Source organism: Mobula hypostoma, chromosome 7 (genome assembly GCF_963921235.1).
Source record: "Mobula hypostoma chromosome 7, sMobHyp1.1, whole genome shotgun sequence".
Taxonomy (NCBI): domain Eukaryota; kingdom Metazoa; phylum Chordata; class Chondrichthyes; order Myliobatiformes; family Myliobatidae; genus Mobula; species Mobula hypostoma.
The window spans coordinates 46,652,058-46,670,046 of NC_086103.1; the positions used below are offsets into that span (position 1 = coordinate 46,652,058).

General features: G+C 39.1%; 1 protein-coding gene across 1 annotated transcript in view; it reads right to left on the reverse strand.

Annotated features, from left to right (window-relative positions):
• Positions 1-13,656, reverse strand: part of LOC134348897 (glutamine--fructose-6-phosphate aminotransferase [isomerizing] 2-like) — a 41,918-nt gene extending 28,262 nt beyond the window's left edge. Inside the window, exons 1-4 of the mRNA XM_063052693.1 lie at positions 13,575-13,656; positions 5,862-5,969; positions 1,893-1,997; positions 297-422 (exon numbers count right to left, since the gene is read on the reverse strand). Of these exons, the coding sequence (XP_062908763.1) occupies positions 297-422; positions 1,893-1,997; positions 5,862-5,969; positions 13,575-13,581 (346 nt within the window). The 5' untranslated portion in view covers positions 13,582-13,656. The remainder of the gene's footprint in view (positions 1-296; positions 423-1,892; positions 1,998-5,861; positions 5,970-13,574) is intronic.
• Between the last annotated feature and the right edge of the window lie 4,333 nt (positions 13,657-17,989).

Below are 17,989 nucleotides of genomic sequence, written 5' to 3' on the forward strand. Positions count from 1 at the left end.
GGCTATGGGGAGAAGACAGGGGAATAGAGTTCAGTGCGATAGTAAAACAGCTATGATGGAATGATGGAACGGACTCATGGTCAAATGGCCTAATTCTGCTCCTATGTCATATGGTCTTATAAATATATTCAGCACATATACTATTCAATTGCAAGACGCACTATGTAGGTTCTATTTTAAATGGTTAACAGTGAGCTCACTGATGTGGCATCCCACTGAATTTTTTAAAAAATATTTAAACCATGTTTCAAATATAAATTATCTGTACATCATTTTCCACGTTTTGAAACACATACCATTGTTTTTATCAGAGCGATGAGGATGACTGTTCACTTCATTTGGAACTCCATGTGTTGCCCAGCGAGTGTGAGCAATGCCCAAGTGGATTTCAAATTCCTTGTTAAAATCCAAGTTCTTTTGCTCTAAAAACAATAATTATTGGACACAAGTGAAGTGTTGAAGAATTAATATTCATCACAGCAGATTAACAAGAAAATGTTTCAAAACAGAATTCATAACATTTCGCAGAAAAATCTGGAATGAAGAAAAACAAATTACATCATTAACTCCAAGAAGGCCATCTTTATGTTTGAATTAAGTATACCACTCATCTCCGTTCTGAAAGACCTTTCTACCCAGACCTTTCTACAGGACCCAGGATGACAAGTTCAAGATCTACCTGTACTCAGGAGAATATTTCCAGACAGAAATTGTAATGGGTAATCATTATGGGTTATTGGGGTAAAAAAAAACAGGCCAAAATCAAATCTCATGCAATGATTACTTCTCAGAGTGGAATGAGTTCTTCTGAAGAACTTTAGCTCCTACATTTAGAAATGCTCTTCCTATGAATGTAATTAAGATAATTTTTCTAAAACAGTTCCCTCAAAATAAAGGGGGTTGGATTTTGTAATAAAAAATTAAAAGCAACTATGGCCAGTTTAAAGAAAGCTTGCAAGAAAAATCTGAAGATCTTTAGACTTATTTCTTCCAATCTGATGGTACATTATATGTAGGTAATTTACAACATTTGGGTATTATGCAAGCTTAAGAAATAATTGATTTTTCTGTGCACGGCAATGCTGGATGTGAAAAATTACTATTATAAACAAGGGAAAATTATGCAAAAAGATTGAGGGGCAGTTTCTGCCTAATAATTGCGATTAAATATTTTAGAGTTTACAAAATACACTGATGAGAGCAGTGCAGATGATGTAGCCTACGTAGGTTTTAACACCTTTGACAAGGAAAGCCTGTCTAAGAGATTAGAGCCCATTGGTCCCAAGGTGAGATGGAAAACCGTTGGCAAAATTTGCTTTGCATTAAGAGAGAGAAGTAATGCACTCAAAATGCTAGAGAAACTCAGCAGGCCAGGCAGCATCTATGGAAAACAGTAAGCAGATGATATTTCGGGACAAGACACTTCATCGGGAGTCCTCAAAATGTTGACTGTTTACTCCTCCAGCATCTTGTGTGTATTATTTTGATTTCCAGCATCTGCAGATTTTCTCTTGTAGGTAATGGGGGGGGGGTTGTTTTTGTGATTGGATGCCTGTTTAAAGGTCTAAAGAGAGAGTGGAACAATTTAAAAGGGACTGGAGGCAACTTTTTCCACATAAAGGCTGACACGTATGAATGAACTGCCAGAAAAAGTGATAGAGGTGGGTACAATCACAGCTCTCAAAAGGCATTTAGACAGCACATGGATAGAAAAGTTTAGAAGGATGTGGGCCAAGTATGGGTGAATGGGACTAGCACAGCAAGACTCTAGTCGAGAGGAAAGAGTTGGGCCAAAGGACCTGCTTTTGGTGCTGAATAGATCCAGGACTCGACAATTAAACTATGCATCTTCCAAACAATAAAGTGACAACTAAAAGCTATTGGTCACTTACCAGTAATTTTTTCAGCTAGGTCCTTCACTTTGCCTCTGTTTCTGAAGAGACTGATTTGTCCACCAAAGTTTTGCTCGCTGCCATTGCCTTCATCAATTGCTAGCCCTGATATTTAAAAACAGTTGTTATTCAAAGATGAAAGCAGATTCCATCAATTTCTGCAGATGAAACTACAGTACATGGAGTGTTAGCGCGAGACCCGGAGCAAAGAATTTTCAGCCTGTGAAATTCTATCATGTAGGCTACTGCAATGGTTGCCAAAATTTATATTGGTGCCTCCTTAAGTAAGAACATTTAAGAGATTACAAGCTTGTTTAAGATTAGCATCTTCAAGACAGTCCCTAATTTATATGATGTATTCATCTTCAAATGCATTATTTTGCATCAATTGTCAGAAGATACAAGTGATGTGCTCCACAGCATATCCACCCCTGTCTCCCCTCAATCAAACACATATTTTGAGAATGGTGGAGGCTGAGACAACAAGGACAATCTTGTTAAGTTAGGTTAGTAGGATTTGCAGAAAATGATCTGATCCAACAGGTATGATGTACTTGCAACACGTAAGGATATGCATAAAATCAGTCAGAGGGATAACCAAAATGCTGATCAAAGGTTGCCAGGGGTAGGTAAGAATGAGTGTACAAATCGGATCAGAGAGCATCGATTCTACTAAAGGTTGGAGCCGATTTGTGGGCCAGTCCTGCTATGAATTTGTATGCATACAACTAGTGCCTTGGAGGAATCCCACAAGAGCCTATGGATCAAATCACCACAATTAATGGGGGGAATATAGGCAGCACAGACTTTGCAAACACAATTAAGAGGAAAGAAAGAAATCCAGGCTTTGTTGAGAGTTGTATTTACACTCCCTACTAATCATGAAGTAGTGGAATATATAACTATAGCAATTAGACAAAAGAGAATGCGTTAAATTTTTTTTTCAGTTTCACTTCAGTTAGGATAAACAATCTTGCCTCTGTCAAAAACAAAATGAATCACTTTCCTTTCCAGATAAATTTTTGCAACAATATGTTCAAACCGAATTATTATTTTAATTTAATTTAACTAAAGGGATAGATCATATAAGATTCAGCATTTTGTTAGATATAGTTAGCAGCCTAACAGTGCTTCTAGATAACAATCGGAATATGATTAAAGCTCTACATTGTGTTTTAAGGAAGAAACGTAAAACAATGATGGTTCTCCGGAATTTATGTACACCCCTAATTAACAATCATTCAAAGAACTCTCAGTCTGTGAAATATGGGAAGTTACACATACCACTCTTTCAGATACATAGCTGAATCTCTCAGTCACAGCCAATGGCACTGCAGTTCTAGCCACGTTCTGAGACTAGTTTTGGCTGCAGCGGTTCATCAGGATGAATCTCCGTTACAACCCTTGTGTTAGGTACGAAGTACTAATGAATTTTGGACCATGTATCTACACTATCAGTAATGACCATCTAGAGCTATTGCCTGGATTGTTGTCCGTCGTTCACCAGTTGCTCTAGTTTTCATCCATTCCTTTGCTGCCTCAACACTTGACCATTTCAGTATTCTGACTGGCATTCCTCCTTCTATTGTAAGTGGATTTGTCATCCACTGCCTTTATCTCGCACTATTCATCTACCACTCAAGTTTTGCTACTCGAACCAATAATAGAAAGCATCAAACATTTGTAAAATTGCAGTAACTAACAATTATCCTGTCGGTAGTTGATTACCTATTTAAATAATGCCAATGGACATCTGCTGAATGCATGATTCTACTGAAATCTGCTGAAAACAGTAGATTTTGAATTTTGTAGCCATTATCTTCAGGTGAAAAAAATGAGAAATTTAAAAATAGTGGCCAATGTATCAATAGGGCTGTAATTAAAATTTATTTGTTCAAAAAAGTTGCAGTACTGACTCATTGGTAAGCACCAAAGTGTCAGCCTAGATTATATACTCAGAGTCTTTGAGCAGACCCAGGACCTATGACCTCTGATTGCAAGGTGACAGTATTACTTCTCAGGCAAGATTGTCAAATAAATCAAGTAAATCCATTTCAACTGCTTACAATTCTGAAATGTGAAAGCTCTGTTCAATGATTATTCCTGCCCTTGCTAATTTACGTTGGCTCCCTATTCCACTTATCACCCAAAACAAAATCATCATCCTGTTCTTCAAAATCCCTGCACAGTGTCTTAACAGATAACTTTATCAACCGCTCAAGCTTTGTAACCCTTACGGTATGTTTTGATCCCAACTTTTTGGGCAATTGGCTTTTTATATTCACATTTGTGGTGGAGCCATTACCAATCTCAGTCATAAATCTTTCCAACTTTCTCAAAACTTCCACTCAGCAATTTTATAACGTACTGAAAACCTATTTCTCTGGTATAACTTTCAGTCACCAGTCCCTGTCTCCAAGATTGCTCAATGTTATTCTATTTCAAATTGGGCATTTTTACATCAGCAGCATTATACAAATTCAAATTACCAGTCTCAGATTGAATTAGATGGTTCAGCCTACACTTATGATTTTAATGGATTTTTTTCCTTTCAGTTCCCGAAAGTACTGTGCATATACAGTCGGTCTATATTCTTCACTAGGACTGTGCATAAGCCTAGATCTCTTTTTTCAGGAGCACTCTAATTGGCCTATACATCAGTACACTAGCCAATCTAGCTGAATTTTAACGGTATTTTGAAAGAGTAGTATTCTTTCACAACCATTTTCATCTTCCAAAGAGGGTTAGGAGGTATCAATCAATCTATATATTCAAGAGAGAAGAAGTTGGTAGAATTTTGAATATCAATAGAGGAATATGGGAGTTAGTCCTGGAAAGTGGCAGCACCGTCTCAATGGAACTGGCACAAGGGGTCAAACACTCTAAGCCAAACTCTATTTCTTGTGTTCCTTTTTCCAGTGAGGCAAGGAGTCAATATTACATAAAATTAGTTTCATGGAACATTAGTTAGCTGAAACCTGCCTGTTTCCAACTCTGTTTGTTCACGTTGGGCAGGAGATTAAATCTGGCTGATCAGTGTTTGAAGCAATGATATAATTGGTATGGATAAGAGAGGTTAGGATGAAATAGTCCAGAGATGTGGTTAATGGCAGTCAGGGAAGTAATGGTCTGGCTCACAGGAAACTTGGAGTTATCAGGCAGCTATCATTTATCTGTAGCTCAATTAATGGCCAATTTTAGTGATGGTTTGGACATTACAGCAGAAAGAAGGCATCTAAAAGGAGTTAGATTAGAATAAGATAGAGATCGGGGACTAACATCATGTTTTAGAGAGAAAGCTGTGGGTACGTTGGGAAAAATGCTATGTGAAGAAACGAAGTGATAGGGTTGGAAGTAAGTGAAAAGAAAGTGGCATTGGAAGATAGGCCTGCATTCAGTAAGCGTTCCACGGCTCCAATGTTATGATTAGGGTCCAATTTTATGTACTCTTATTTCTAATGCCTCATTTCAGAGGTATTCAAATTCCCTTGATGTCTTGAATGTCTAATTATTTTATTTCTCATTGGGTTGAATAGTAGCAATTTTTATCTTACCTTCATGAGATTGCAACATTGAATGGGGAAGTCCCAAAGTTTCCTGCTGCACTTTGTAGATACAGTAACTCTAAGTTCTGACACTGGAACTGCAGCAAGTACAGCAGTCCCTCTCTCCATTCATTCAGATTTTTAATGAAGAGAGGGACCTTGACACAAAACAGGATCCATTTGTATCCTTTTGTTTTTGTTTTTGAAAATAGCAATCACTTTCAGTTTGATGAGCAACCATAGGAAAGTTGGTCTGGGCGTTTCAGTGTGCTGTTCACTGCTGGGGTTTTCATCAATGTCAGTCGTGTAATTAACGATGTCGCATATTATTCAGACAAACATACAACCTTTGGAAACGTGCTCTGCTAAGTATCTCGATAAAATAGAATAGATACAAAATTTTAAATACATTTTATAAATTTACCTGCTGAATCATAGCCTCTGTATTCAAGTCTCTGCAAACCTTTGATCAAGATCTCCAAGATCGTCTTCTGTGTTTGAGGGACCCGGTAGTTCAAATATGCAAAGATTCCTGGAAAATTAAATTTTTAATAAATAAACTGAAGATTTCATTGAACACACAAACGATATTCAGTTAAACCACAGTTCACCAAGTAAAAAATATCGAAGTACATATATGTCACCATTAATGTAGAACCATGAGATTAATTTCCTTGCGGGCATGCACAATAGATCCAAGAAACACAAAAGATTCAGTGAAAGACCACACCCAACGGGGTGGTCAAACAACCAATATGCAAAGGACAAGAAACTGTGTAAATATGAAATAAATAAATAAATAAATAAATAAACAAGCAATAAATATCAAGAACATGAGATTAAGAGTCCTTGAAGTTGAGTCCATAGGTTGTGGGAACAGTTCAGTGATAGGCCGAGTGAAGTTGGGTGAAGTTATCCCCTCTGGTTCAGGAGACTGGAGGCTGAAGGGTAATAATTGTTCCTAAACCTGGCGGTGTGGGTCCTGAGGTTCCTGTACCCTCTTCCTGTTGGCAGCAGTGAAAAGTGATTATGGCCTGGGCGGTCGGGGTCCTTGATAATGGATGCTGTTTTCCTGCAACAATGTTTCATGTAGATGTGCTCAGTGGTGGGGGGGGGTTTACCCGTGGGTCACATCCGTTACTTTTTGTATGATTTTTCCATTCAAGGGCATTGGTGTTTCCATACTAGGCCATGTTGCAATCAGAAAATATATTCTCCACTGCACATCTCTAGAAGTTTGTCGAAGTTTTAGATGTCATGCCGAATCTTCACAAACTTTATGCTGGGCCCAGGACAGATCCTCTGAAATGATAACACTAAAGAATTTAAAGTTGCTGAGCCTCTTCACTCTGATTTCCCCGATGAGGACTGGCTCATGGCTCTCATTTCCTCCTCCTGAAGTCAATAATCAGTTTTTTGATCTTGCTGACATTGAGCGAGAGGCTGTTGTAGCACCGCTCAGCCAGATTTTCAATCTCCCTCCTTTTGCTGATTTATCATCACCTTTTGATTGGCCTGTTGCTGTGGTGTCGTCAGCAAACTTGGATATGGCATTGTCGCTGTGCTTAGCCTCGCAGTCATAACTGTAAAGTGAGTAGAGCAAGGGGCAAAGCACACAGCCTTGTGGTGCACCTGTGCTGATGGAGATGGTAGAAGAGATGTCGTTGCTAATCTGAACTGACTGGGGTCCACAAATGAGGAAATTGAGGATGCTCAAGGAGGTATTGAGGTCAAGGCCTTCAAGCTTATTGATTAGTTTTGAGAGGATGATAGTGTTGAATGCTGAGCTGCAGTTGATGTAGAACATCCTGATTTAAGCACCTTTATTTTCCAGATTTTCCCAGGTTGAGTGAAGAGCTGAAGAAATAGCATCTGCTGTGAACCTGTTGCGTCAGTCGGCAAATTGGAGTGGATCCAAGTCACTTCTCAGAAAGGAGTCGGTATGTTTCATCACCAACCTCTCAAAGTATTTCATCACAGTGGATGTAAGGGCCAATAGTTATTGAGGCAGATTACCACATTCTTCTTAGGCATCAGTGCATTTGAAGCTTGCTTGAAACATTAGGTATTTCATACTGGCAAAGCAAGAGGTTAAAGATATTGGTGAACACTTCAGGCAGTTGATTTATACAGGTCTTCAGTACTTGGCCAGGTACCTCACCTGGTACAGGTGCTTTCTGTGAGTTCACCCTGCTGAAGTAGGCTCTCATGTTGGCCTCAGAGACTGAAATCCCAGGGTCATTGGGAGCTGTGGAAGTTCGTAAATGTTCTTCCACGTTTTAATGGTCGAAGTCAGCATAGAAGGCATTGAGCTCATCTGGGAGCGAAGCCTTGCTGTCACCTATGTCATTTGGTTTTCCTTTGTAAGAGCTAACCTGCCACAGCTGTCGAGCATCCCCCAGTGACTCAAGTTTGGTCCAGAATTGCCACTTTGCACATGAAATGTGATATCAAGAAACAAATAAGATCAAGTTTTGAAAGATAGTTTTGATTTCCAACTTTTGAAGTAAATCAGACTTCAAGAAGAATCATACCATTTTAAAGAACAGAAAGTGGTTAGTCTTTTTGTTCTTGTTGAATACTCATAGAAATCAAAGTTGATCCTCCATTCTTCCAGGCCACTCCTAGCAGAGATTTTGCATGGAATACAAAATATGGGATAAGCATACTTTCCCATCACTGTTTTGAACTACACTTTGGTAGAATAGTGTTCAATATACTGCTACACTTAAGCTTTTTAAACCATAGAACTTATAATTGGTGTGGACGTATAAATCTGTGTAAACAATCCATAATAAAAAGAGTCAGATGACTAGATATTAAGCTAAAACTAATGAGAAAATAACAAAACAAAGTGGTAAAAGTAAATTGGGACTATTTGTATGAGGAAAAAGTAACAGAATAGGAGAGCAAGCACCAAGATTTAACTATAAGAAGGTCTACCCAAAGTTGATACCATAAAATGAATTTCATGGTCTGTGATTTGTTCATCAGCAGTGTGCAAAAGAGCCTAATTAGCTTTTTCTTCGTGTAAAATATTGCACTGCTGAATAGAATATCTAGTACATCTCTTTAAAATTGCACCATTGAAACCTTAGAGATAAACAGAACTATAGGTGTGGAATTTGAACCAAAAACAGAAATGCTGGAAGAATTCAGCCAGTGATGCCTTCTACTCGCTGACTAGAAATGTTGACTGGTTTCTCTTTCCCCAGGTGCAGCTTGATTGGCCAAATTCCTCCAGAATTTGTTTTTGCTTCAGTTATTCTACAGCTGGATTAGTAAATACGTTATTAATTCTGCTGACTCATGGATACTATGATAATTAAATCAGTTTGTTTCAATATACTCCCATCAGAGAGCCATGACTAAGATATAAACACACCCAGAAAATGCATTACATCTGAGAGAATATAAATCAGGATTAATGAATGTAAACGTAAAAATACTGGCTGAGACCCTATTGAAGAAAGTCTGAACTAGAACATTTTTTTGATTGAGGAAGATAGCCAAACCATCCTCATTCTTCAATTAAATGATAAACTCCCAAAGAACTTATTAAGCTATAAAACATTTAGTCATTATTAATCACCTGACAGCAATAACATATTTCAGCTCTATCTGATTAATAACTGGTGATACATTTTTTCCAGGTAGAACTTAGTTTGAGAGCTTGCAATGATCAAATTAAGTAAAATAGCAAATGGTCAGTACTAACTTTTTACATAAAATCACCACAAAAAAAGCAGCATTCTGAAGTTACTTTTGTATTTGTGATCAAATACTTCTTTTAGTATTTGGAGAAATTATTCCTATTCCTATTCCTCTCATAATGTTCCCTTTATTCTTTGGCTGGTTTAAATTTCATTTTCAAGTGCATTCTCATTTGCTCCTGCACATGCACGCTCACCAGTCACTAGAGAACATTTCTCTGAAACAGAATGTCTCAAAATTAGCTGCCAAAGTCCAAACTAACACTTCCTGGACTAAAGTCAAACAAATTGTGCTTCCACTATATTGAACGTTTCCCATGCAGCAGATGCTCAGTTCTAGTAGTGGCATCGTTGTCTTCCAAATAGAATACTGTTCTCCAAAATAATTTTTAAATTCAGACAACAACCCCCTTATATACAAAACTGTGCAAGCTTACTGGCAGCACACCAGTACACAGATTAGGAACAAAATGGCCTTTGGAAAAACGAGTTATGAGTCAACCGAAAAATGCAAAGAAGTTCATCCTTGGTCATTACAGCACTATATAGTAGTGGCGTCACATTCTACTTCCACTTCCAACAGTCAGTGGAGCAGAATTTCAAAAGCAAATGAGAATCCATAGGAATTGCGAGCCATATCTGTTCCATCACATTGTCCCCACAACTCTGATTATATCCCACAGCACAGCAACAATGGCAACTGTCTCTAGGGGTTTGCCTATCAGTTAAGAAGTGATCTGTAATATTGATAGGAAGTAAGGACAAAAAAGGATTTATTCTAATTAAGTTCATCAATGTTACATAAAATATAGTTAAAATATAATCAAAAACTGCTCAAACTATTCTGCAAGGTTACAGTTTATGGAAGAAAGGAATTTTAAAATCTTGTTCGTAAAAAGAGGCTTATATTTTCCTCAATTAGTAACAATAGAGATTTTAGATCTGAATCATTCTATTTCACTAGGATTTTATTTAATGGACATATGATTGCCAAAACTTTTGGCAGAGAACCTTGAAAATTTTAATCTGTTCAAAAACATTTGGTTAACTCAGATAAGTAAGGTTGAAGTAATCTTTAATTCTAATGAATATGTTAAATTAAATGCGTAAGAGACAGAGAGAGAGAAATCGGAAACGATATAAATGCATGCTAAATCAACATATTATTTATTTGGTAAACTTCAATAACTTAAGTCAAATGAAAAACATAGAGTTATATATCCAAATTTATCAATGACAATTAAGACAAATGAAAGGGAAACATAGATGAGTCGGTGAAATTGCAGCTGATAGGTATTAAAATTATCTACTTTCCACCTAATAACACCTTTCTGTCTATAATGAAGTAAACCACGCCACAGTACTTTACAGGGTGATTACTGACAAAATTTAATATTGCACATGAGAAAATGAAAAGAGAGATATCAGGGACTGCAGGTGGGAACTGAAAACAGAGAGGTGAGGGAAATCAGGCAGGAATCGGAAACAGAGAGGTGAGGGACTGCAGGTATGAATTGGAAATGGAGAGGTGAGGGACTGCAGGTGGAAATTGGAAACAGAGAGGTGAGAGACTGCAGGTGGAAATTGGAAATGGAGAGGTGAGGGACTGCAGGTGGAAATTGGAAACAGAGAGGTGAGGGACTGCAGGTGGGAATTGGAAACAGAGGGGTGAGAGACTGCAGGTGGAAATTGGAAATGGAGAGGTGAGGGACTGCAGGTGGAAATTGGAAACAGAGAGGTGAGAGACTGCAGGTGGAAATTGGAAATGGAGAGGTGAGGGACAGCAGGTATGAATTGGAAATGGAGTGGTGAGGGACTGCAGGTGTGAATTGGAAATGGAGAGGTGAGGGACTGCAGGTGTGAATTGGGAAGGACGAGGTGAGGGACTGCAGGTGGGAATTGGAAACAGAGAGGTGAGGAACTGCAGGTGGGAATTGGAAACAGAGGTGAGGGACTGCAGGTGGGAATTGGAAACAGAGGTGAGGGACTGCAGGTGGGAACTGGAAACAGAGAGTTGAGGGACTGCAGGTGGGAATTGGAAATGGAGAGGTGAGGGACTGCAGGTGGGGATTGGAAATGGAGAGGTGAGGGACAGCAGGTATGAATTGGAAATGGAGAGGTGAGGGACTGCAGGTATGAATTGGAAATAGAGAGATGAGGGACAGCAGGTATGAATTGGAAATGGAGAGGTGAGGGACTGCAGGTGGGAATTGGAAACAGAGAGGTGAGGGACTGCAGGTGGGAATTGGAAACAGAGGGGTGAGAGACTGCAGGTGGAAATTGGAAATGGAGAGGTGGGGGACTGCAGGTGTGAATTGGAAAGGACGAGGTGAGGGACTACAGGTGGGAATTGGAAACAGAGAGGTGAGGGACTGCATGTGGGAATTGGAAACAGAGAGGTGAGGGACTGCAGGTGGGAATTGGAAATGGAGAGGTGAGGGACCGCAGGTATGAATTGGAAATGGAGAGGTGAGGGACTGCAGGTGGGGATTGGAAATGGAGAGGTGAGGGACTGCAGGTATGAATTGAAAATGGAGAGGTGAAGGACTGCAGGTGGGGATTGGAAATGGAGAGGTGAGGGACTGCAGGTATGAATTGGAAATGGAGAAGTGAGGGACTGCAGGTGGGGATTGGAAATCGAGAGGTGAGGGACAGCAGGTATGAATTGGAAATGGAGAGATGAGGGACAGCAGGTATGAATTGGAAATGGAGAGGTGAGGGACTGCAGGTGTGAATTGGAAATGGAGAGGTGAGGGACTGCAGGTATGAATTGGAAATGGAGAGGTGGGGGACTGCAGGTGGAAATTGGAAACAGAGGTGAGGGACTGTAGGTGGGAACTGGAATCAGCAAAGTGAGGGACTGCAGGTGGGAACTGGATTCAGAGAGATGACGGTCTGGAAGTGGAAATTGGAAATACTAATGTTAAAATGTGATGAAAGTGTTTGAAACCAAAAATTAGAACTTTAAAATTTTGCATTTGCTGGAATGCACATCTGTGAAAACAAGCATGATGTCATTAAGGAGTAGGTTGAACTTAAAGAATGGACAGTTTTTTTGGATGAGGTCAGGTTATGGAAAGTGTTGCACTGTTGACTCTCCGGATTAAGAATGAAGTCAATTTAGAGGAAACGAAACCATGGACAAGAGACTTTCTCCAACAGTTAGAAGTCTGGGACTGAGACTGACAATAGTGCTTATACTGGAATCTAGATAAAGAATAGTCAGAACCGTGCAAGACTAATTAAGGGCTTTAATAGGAAACTGTACTTAACACAAATGTAGTGGATCTCCAAATGATTGTGAGAATTTCAAATTTCTAATATTAAGATTTATAAGTGTAAGAAAGGAATATAAATTCAAATTTGGTAAGGCATACTTAATATGCTGTTGAATCGCGTCTTAACTGAACGATTCATCAAACATGAGGAGCAGGATAGCCAACTCCAGCGCAGTAACCAGACTCTGCAATTCCATTACTTTATTAATATATAAAAACTGAATTCTGATGCTCTCTGAAATATACAGAAAATAATAACGATAGACTCGAGGATGGCGGACGTTTATGACAATTTGAAGTCAGGTTTTCAATTAAGGAGAATACATTATACAAAATATTTTACTAAACATCTCCGAAATTGAAGGCTTTGTAGAAGAGCAACGTTTATTAGGAGCCTGGCTCCAGCAGAGGTGGTCCATTAATCCTGCGCAAGATCTAAATGTTTAGTTTTCATAAGTGACTTTCTTATCATTTTGATCAACATTTATTTTTCAACAAATATCAACAAAACAGATTACTTGTAGTTTTTTTGCGTCGCTTTCACCAAAATCTTTCTGTACGCAAGCAAATAGGACTTTAAACTACAGTAACATTAAATACAGATTTCCATATTTCAAAAGTTCATAATTGTCCCCATAACTACGTCAGATACAACAGTTATACCTTTGTATTGTTTAGAAATATTTTATAGTTAATTAATGAAACTTCTTCCAAAAAAAAGTTATTTTCTGGCTGACAAGTTCTTTTCTGGGTTGTCTCATCTGTGTCAACAGATTAGCCAAGATAATATACTGTAAATTTACTAAACCGATCAGAATTATCAGACCCAATGGAAATTTGCTTGTTGCTATCGCACCAAAACACGATACATACACGGCGAATAAAATTACTTATACATTATGAGAAACTACGCAGTAATGCACCCATAGGACTTCATAGCCAAATCGCAAGATTATGTGAAAGGAAGAGTAAACAATGACGAAAGAAATCAAGTTCTGTGTTCGTGGTGGTGGTGGTTGGGAAGAAGGGATGGTTGGGTGGGAAGGGTAGTTGGTGAGGAAGGTAGAGCAGAGTGTGAGAGACCTCCGTTCACGATGCATTGTAAAAATCCCCAGCATTTTAAAACTGGCTTTCCGCCTTGCTTACCACACATCGTACTAGAAACAACTCCAAGACTAAAGAAACTGTCCAAATAGCTCTCCCCAGCGACTACGAGACTTTCTCCAGGACTGCCGGCTCAACTATTCTTCTTACTCCTCCTCTCTGTCCTACTTAAACAGCGCGCATCCCGAAACTTCAACGTCCTTGTCTCCGATTGGCGCGCGATGCCTGACGATATTGGCAAGAGCGATGCCACAGGACTGGGTGCGGTAGTTTGACAGGTTGGGGTGCCTTGGTCATCCGGGACACTGAAGAGCGAAGTTACGCAAATTAATATTGTAACTATACGTCAGTGCTGATTGATGAAGATGCCTTTCATTAATTATTTTACACTCAAATCCGGAATTACAGTTCAACTGGATTACTAAACAAGGAAATAAATTATTTGGAATAATACACCAGAGTGTTCCCGGTAAAACTTATAAATGTACAGTTAAAATAAAGGTTTTCAAACTGTTTCGGATTTCTATCTGATGAATGTCTATATAAACTTCTGGAATATTAAATTCCCTTGGGATTTTTTTGGAGGAAAAGAGACGGGAGAGTTTTGGTGGCACAAGAGGTTGCCGATGTCCCCAGGGAGTTTTTGTTTCCCACCTCACTAAATAAAGATTCTTTCATCCTGGTCTCTAACTGCATAATTCTCAGCTCTGTTCAGGATGCTTCTACCTTCTTCCAAAGTCCATGGTAGATTACCCTGGTAGATATATCATTCCAACCCATTCTTCAGTCACATTATTGCAACACAGCTTGACTATCCTTTCTCCTCTATCAGTCCTTTCCCTCCTGTGCCTGCAGATCTTCTGGTATCTTTCTCCATTTTAATAATTCGCTTCTCAGCAGAAACCAGACCTTTCCTCCATGCCACCACACTGTCCACTTGACTGAACATGTCCCTAAATCGACAACTTTTCATTTGACAATACTCACTTCCCTCTAATGGGAATTAGCTTGGATCCTTCACTTGTGAGGCATTAATATATTTTAAAGTTACTCAGTTTTCTGGGAACTGCATGTTGTCAGATAGGCCAATATTTATTGTTCAACCCTGACACCCCTTGAGAAAATGGTGGAGCTACAGTACCCTCTTGAAATATTGCAGTCCTCCTTGTGAAGGTGGCCTCCATGCTGCTATTGGATTTGGAATTCAAGATTTTGACTCAGAGATGATGGAGAACTAGCAAAATATTTCAAATCAAAGTACAGTATTATAGATCACAGGTAGGGGAACCCGCAGATGGTAGTGTTCCTATGTGCTGGCTGTCCTGGTCTTTCTTGGTGGTAGTAGATTTGGGAGCTAGTGTCAGAAGAGCCTGAGTAAATAACTGCAGTGCATCTGGTTAATAGTGCACACTGCAGTCACCCTCTGTAACTGGGGTGTTGGCTCATCTCATGCTCACTGCCCTCAGCCATTTCTAGATTTCACAAGGAGCGAAACTAATTTGCTGGACAGCGGCTTCTATTGAAGGCAATCCCTGAAGTCATTCATCAGTTTGTTATTTCTGGTTGAACATTCTTTGTTCCGCTCTTACTCAGATCCCCTCCTTTACCTAGGGCAATGATATATTTACTTCTGCTATTTCCTTCTTTTGAATTGAAATGGAAAATTTTGTAGATAATTTACTTACTTCACTGTCCTTTAGCCTATCTTCAACTCTTTCCTCCCCTTCTATTTATCTATCCCCATTTCTCAGAAAAAGGCAAGTAATGAATATAAAGTGTAAACTCAGCAATTCCCCCTTTCTTTCTTTGTCCATCCATTTATTTACTTATGTATTTGTATGTTTGTGTGTTTGTTTTTTCTGGTCAGTTAGTTATTTATTTAGAGACATAGAGTGGTACAGCCCTTCTGGCCCAGTGAGCTGCACTGCCAAGCAGCTCATCTATTTAACATTAGTCTAATCACAGGACAATTTACAAGGATGAAATAACCTACAAACCGGTATGCCTACGGACTGTGGGAGGAAACTGGAGCACCCAGACAATACCCACGTGGTCACGGGGAGAATGTCAAATTTCTTAAAGAATGGCACTGGATTTGAACTCCAAACTCCAACACCCTAGGTTAGAATAGTGTCACGCTAACCACTATGCTACCGTGGCATCTGTGCACCTGCCTTTTCACTCTACTCTATATGCCTACAATTTTTCTGTCTGTCTTATGGTGCTACCTCCCATTTACGTGCCTCTTGTTTGTAATCACCTTTCATTACATGTGTCTGCTCATTCGTATTTCACTTCTCTCTTTCTCCTGGAATATATTTCCGTGGTTCTCACCAACACCCAGCACCTCCATTGTACGTGGTCTACCCACACTATCCCCTTTCCACTGTAAGCACAAAGGACACAATATTTGCACTTTTATCTTCATCCCACTACCCACAACCCTAGATATAGTCGAAATTTCCAATTCAAGAAATTGACGATAGAAACTCAAGCACAACAGGGTGGAGCATTTCAACTCGGGAATTAGACTCGAATGTTTCATTAAACTTACTTCGTAATTTATTGTGAAACTTGTCAATAAATTCCTTCCCTGTATGCATCATTATTAAACAATGAAAAAGCAAATCACATTTATTTTTAGCCTTTTTTTCATATTTTGAATTGTACTGAATTTATCAGAAAGAGTAACTGTAGGTAAACATTTCTGAATAATATTAGTTTGCAAATTTCAATGGCATGAGTGCACCACCTATAAAATTCTTAAATGAACAGTTTGCCAAACCTGGTTTCAAATTATTTTTATTAGTTCTGTTAATCATGATCAACATCTGCCTGCCCACTCCTCCATACTGATCACCTTCTCATATGATCTGTGTCAATGCAGGTGACGTAGCACTGCTCTTCAGTGTTCAGCATCCAATGTCCTTTCCAAGTGAAATGTTGAATTCAACAGACAAACTGCAGATTAGGTGACTGCTTCAAAGGTAGTGATGGATCAGAATATTGAAGGTAGTTTGAAGATCTGGTTGAAAGGTGCCATAACAACAGCCTCTCGCTCACCATCAATCATCCAAAGAGCTATTATTGACGACAGGAGGACAGTCCATGCCTTATTCTTGCTGTTGGGAAACAGATATAGGAGTCTTCGGTCCCACACAACTAGGTTCAGGAACAGTTTTTACCCTTCAACCATCAGGATCCTGAACTCTCACCTCAACTCTGAAATGATTCCACAGTCTATGGACTCACTTTCAAGGGCACTACAACTCAAGCTCTCAATATGTATTTGTTAGTTCCTTTGCTTGTTTGCTTGCTTGCTTGTTTGTTTGTTTGTTTATTTATTTGTTTGTTTGTTTATTTATTTATTTATTATGTATTTGCACGATTTATCTTCTTTTGAACATTGGCTGTTTGTCAGTGTCTGTGTACAGTTTTTCATTAATTCAATTGCATTTCTTCAATCTACTGTGAATGCCTGCAAGGAAATGAATCTCAGGATAGTATATGGTGACATACAGTATACATACTTTGACAGGAAATTTACCTTGAACTTTGCCTGGTAAACCTCTATGCAGATTGCAAGCTGGAAATGGTTGGTGTTTTCAGTTGCCTGTCACTCAATTCCTACTGGTATCTTGGCCCTCAGCCTCCTAAATAATTCCACTGATGCTTAATGTACAGTACGCTTAAAGAAAACATCTTGAATTTCATCAGTATATAACATGGCCTCCCAAATTCAGTATTCATTTGTAACTTTCAGAAAACCATTCTGCTAGTCCTAGTTTTACTTCCTTCAGACTAGATTTTTGTTTTTTTATATGTTCCATTGCAACCTGATATTATTTGATCTCTTCTGCCTCATCCTTTCCTCCCCTCCTCCCCTTATCTACTGCTGTATTACTTCACATACCACACAGTCCATTCAGTTTATTGTGTCTGAGATTATCAAGACAGCAAAACAACACATTTCACACCACAGATAATAAACTTGGTTCTGATTCTGAAAGAGCTACCCAGCCTAATCCCAGATCCAACCCTCAGTCAGTAGACTTTTAGAAAACAGCTCTTCAGGTATACATCCAACCATGCTTCAAATGTGATAAAGGTCTGTAACCCAACACTCCCCCCACTCCACTCCAAACCTCAAGCAGTGACCCCTTGATCTCTGCCAGGATCCTCTTATCCTCCTCAATAGCTCCACAAATCACCTTAAATCTTTGACCCAGGGGTTCCCATCTGTTATGTGAAACAAGTCCACCATCTCCAAGCATGTCACAATTTCATATGAGCCTCAACTACAGCTCCACCCAGCTTCCTCTGTTCCAGAGGGAATAACTCCATTTTACATCGTCTTTAGGATTAAGAAAATCATAATGGTACAGAAGGCCATTTGGCCTTTTGACTTAATCGTTCCATTCCCTTCTTCTTTCTCCAAAGACCTGTAATTTTTTTCC